The following is a 2,588-nucleotide window of genomic DNA, read 5'->3' on the forward strand; positions in this document are numbered from 1 at the left end:
TTAATTCGAGGTTACAAGGATGTATCTCATCCTATGTGAGTGAAAATTTTTCTAATTTTCATGCAATCTCAATTTAAAGATCAAAACAACACTTGTGGGAATAATGAACAAGAATGAAAAAACGATACAAACCGAATGACGTTGAGCAACCACTCGAGCATTTTTCCCAAGCGGGCTAGAGATAAGACTCAAATCAAACGGATCCAATTTTGCTTCTAAAAGAGGAATTAGCGAACGCATACCACCGCTTGGTAAGATAATATTTAAGAAGCGAATATCGAAAAGATATTGCAGAACGATTCGAGATGATAGCTCAACACTAGAATGAGCAATGACAGAATACACCGAAAGAAGTAACTGTTCAAGGTGCCGTGAAATATGTGATCGAATATTCCGCGTACATAAATAACCAACGGAATCGTTGGAGATCTGAAATTTGAAGTTTAAACTTTACTTTTAAAATGGATCGTAATCTTATCTTGAAGTGTATAATGAAGCGATAACCCGTTTTAAAAGATTAGAAAAAAAGAAAAAAATTGCTTCATTTTATTAAACTAACAGATGTCAAGCATAAAACTACTCATCATGAATGTGATGTATTCGTCGTATTTATGGAACCATTAACGAGTCCCTCGAATTAGTAATAACAAAAGTTACGAAATCCTTTATAAATTTAACATGCAACAAAAATCACCTTCTGACATAAACTGTACAAAAAAGAGTATAAAATTCGATTAATTTGTACAGGTACTTCTATTATGCCAATTTCTGGTAATTCCAATTTTTCAAATTCCTGAAATGCACGGAATTTCGGAAGGATGCAAATTAAAAAACATTTCGGCAAACTTAAATCCAATAAAATATTTAAATAACCTTATTGTCGACATAAAAGTAGTAAAACCAAACAAGGAAATATGAGAAATTGTGAAATCTATGAGAAGCTATATAACTGAGAAACCTGCAAATATGATATGAAAATGAATGGATCAGTGTAAACTTCTGCCAGTTTTTTCACTTCTTTCTCTTCAGCACAATCTTCAATGATCACATCCAGATAAGCACTGCAAAGAAAAAACAGGATATTCCTACAGCAAATATCATTCAAACTTAAAATTAAGAATTACTACAAATCAATGGATACGTAAAAATTTTATACAAGTATTTTAAAGTGCATGGATTGAAGAATATCGAACAGATGAATTTATAATGAAAGTAAGAATAATCATACCAAAATGATTTTTCAGCACTTTCACATAACATTCTCGCACATTCTAGTATACGATCCATCTTTTTTGACATGGAAAGAGAAATAGACGAGTTACAAAAATGGATCAAAGCAATGTATACTCTTGCCATACACAATGCATGATCAGAATGTGAACCAGTTGAACCATCATCCGAAGTACTAAATTCTTCCACAACGGCACACAACCTACAGATGAAGATATTAACGACAAAATTTCATTTATATTAATTGCAAAAGCTTGGTAAAGGAAAGAATAGTATCTAATTAAGATTAGCAAGTTAAATATGCGATGACACTTGATATTACTTTTGCTTTTCCGCTGCGGTCAAATGAAACAGCAATCTAATATTTGTAGCTACAAATATTTTTTTGTAGCTACAAATATCTAATATTTGTAGCTACAAACGGGAAAGGATTTATTGTCATTTTTAACACGGTAGATCGCGTAATTACCTTCCTCACCTCTTCAACATTTCCAAGACGGCAACAGAGAACTGCTGACGTAGCTGACTTACTGTTTGCTCCTTACCAATCTTTTCATATTCGTTGATAAAATTCAGTAAAGAGTGCAAACCATCATCGAATTCTTTGATGACACTGAAATGAAATGAAATAAACTTTAATTTCAAAATTTGGTTAAATTTCATTTTGCAAAATCCCATTTTTCGATATTACTTTGGAAATTAAAAAGATTCAACCTCATCAATTCTTGTGAAACGCCAGTAGCAAGAAGTGAATCAAGTTTTGGAGCACGTTTTTTAAACAACGCTGGCGGATGGCACGAAATATTGGGAATTTTATCTAGAAGATTTCGTTCCAACACTGATAATTCATTGATGATTAATTCCTTAAGAAATAATAGTAGTAAGGATAACGACATCTCTTTCTACATATTCATAAATCAATCGGTCGTGCTTTAAATCTTTATCTTTCCAATATTCATGTTATTTAGACAGCGAATCACTTCGCCGTAAAATATTAATATTTTAACTAAGACTGTACAGTGGTTCAGCAGGACACTGTATCATCAAACAATTTCAATCACTGGACTGCAAAAAAAGATATTCAATAACATGATATATTCACGCCAACAAACGAACCTGGAATCGTTCGATGATCATATTTCCGAGAAATCGCTGATATACTGTCGTACTATCACCAACCAATGGCCATTTCTAAAAATATTAAGAAAAAAATAGTCCATCGATAATAAGATATCGTATTATATCGAAAAGTTGAGACCGTTAATTACAGGCATGCAATGACTGCTATGAAACCAGAATCCGCATAAACCAATTGTTTTATTTAATTCAGCATTTAATTCAGCATATTTTATTTAATT

At 32.0% G+C, this 2,588-nt stretch overlaps 1 protein-coding gene across 1 annotated transcript; it reads right to left on the reverse strand.

Annotated features, from left to right (window-relative positions):
- Positions 1-51: 51 nt before the first annotated feature.
- LOAG_14486 (hypothetical protein) lies at positions 52-2,367 on the reverse strand (the record flags this gene model as incomplete). The annotated part of the gene is made up of 7 exons (XM_003149984.2): positions 52-429; positions 695-793; positions 959-1,061; positions 1,229-1,432; positions 1,709-1,843; positions 1,945-2,093; positions 2,347-2,367. 7 exons carry the CDS (start codon positions 2,365-2,367, stop codon positions 52-54), a joined length of 1,089 nt encoding a protein of 362 aa, XP_003150032.2.
- Between the last annotated feature and the right edge of the window lie 221 nt (positions 2,368-2,588).

Source organism: Loa loa (assembly GCF_000183805.2).
Source record: "Loa loa unplaced genomic scaffold supercont3.1188, whole genome shotgun sequence".
In the NCBI taxonomy this organism is placed as follows: domain Eukaryota; kingdom Metazoa; phylum Nematoda; class Chromadorea; order Rhabditida; family Onchocercidae; genus Loa; species Loa loa.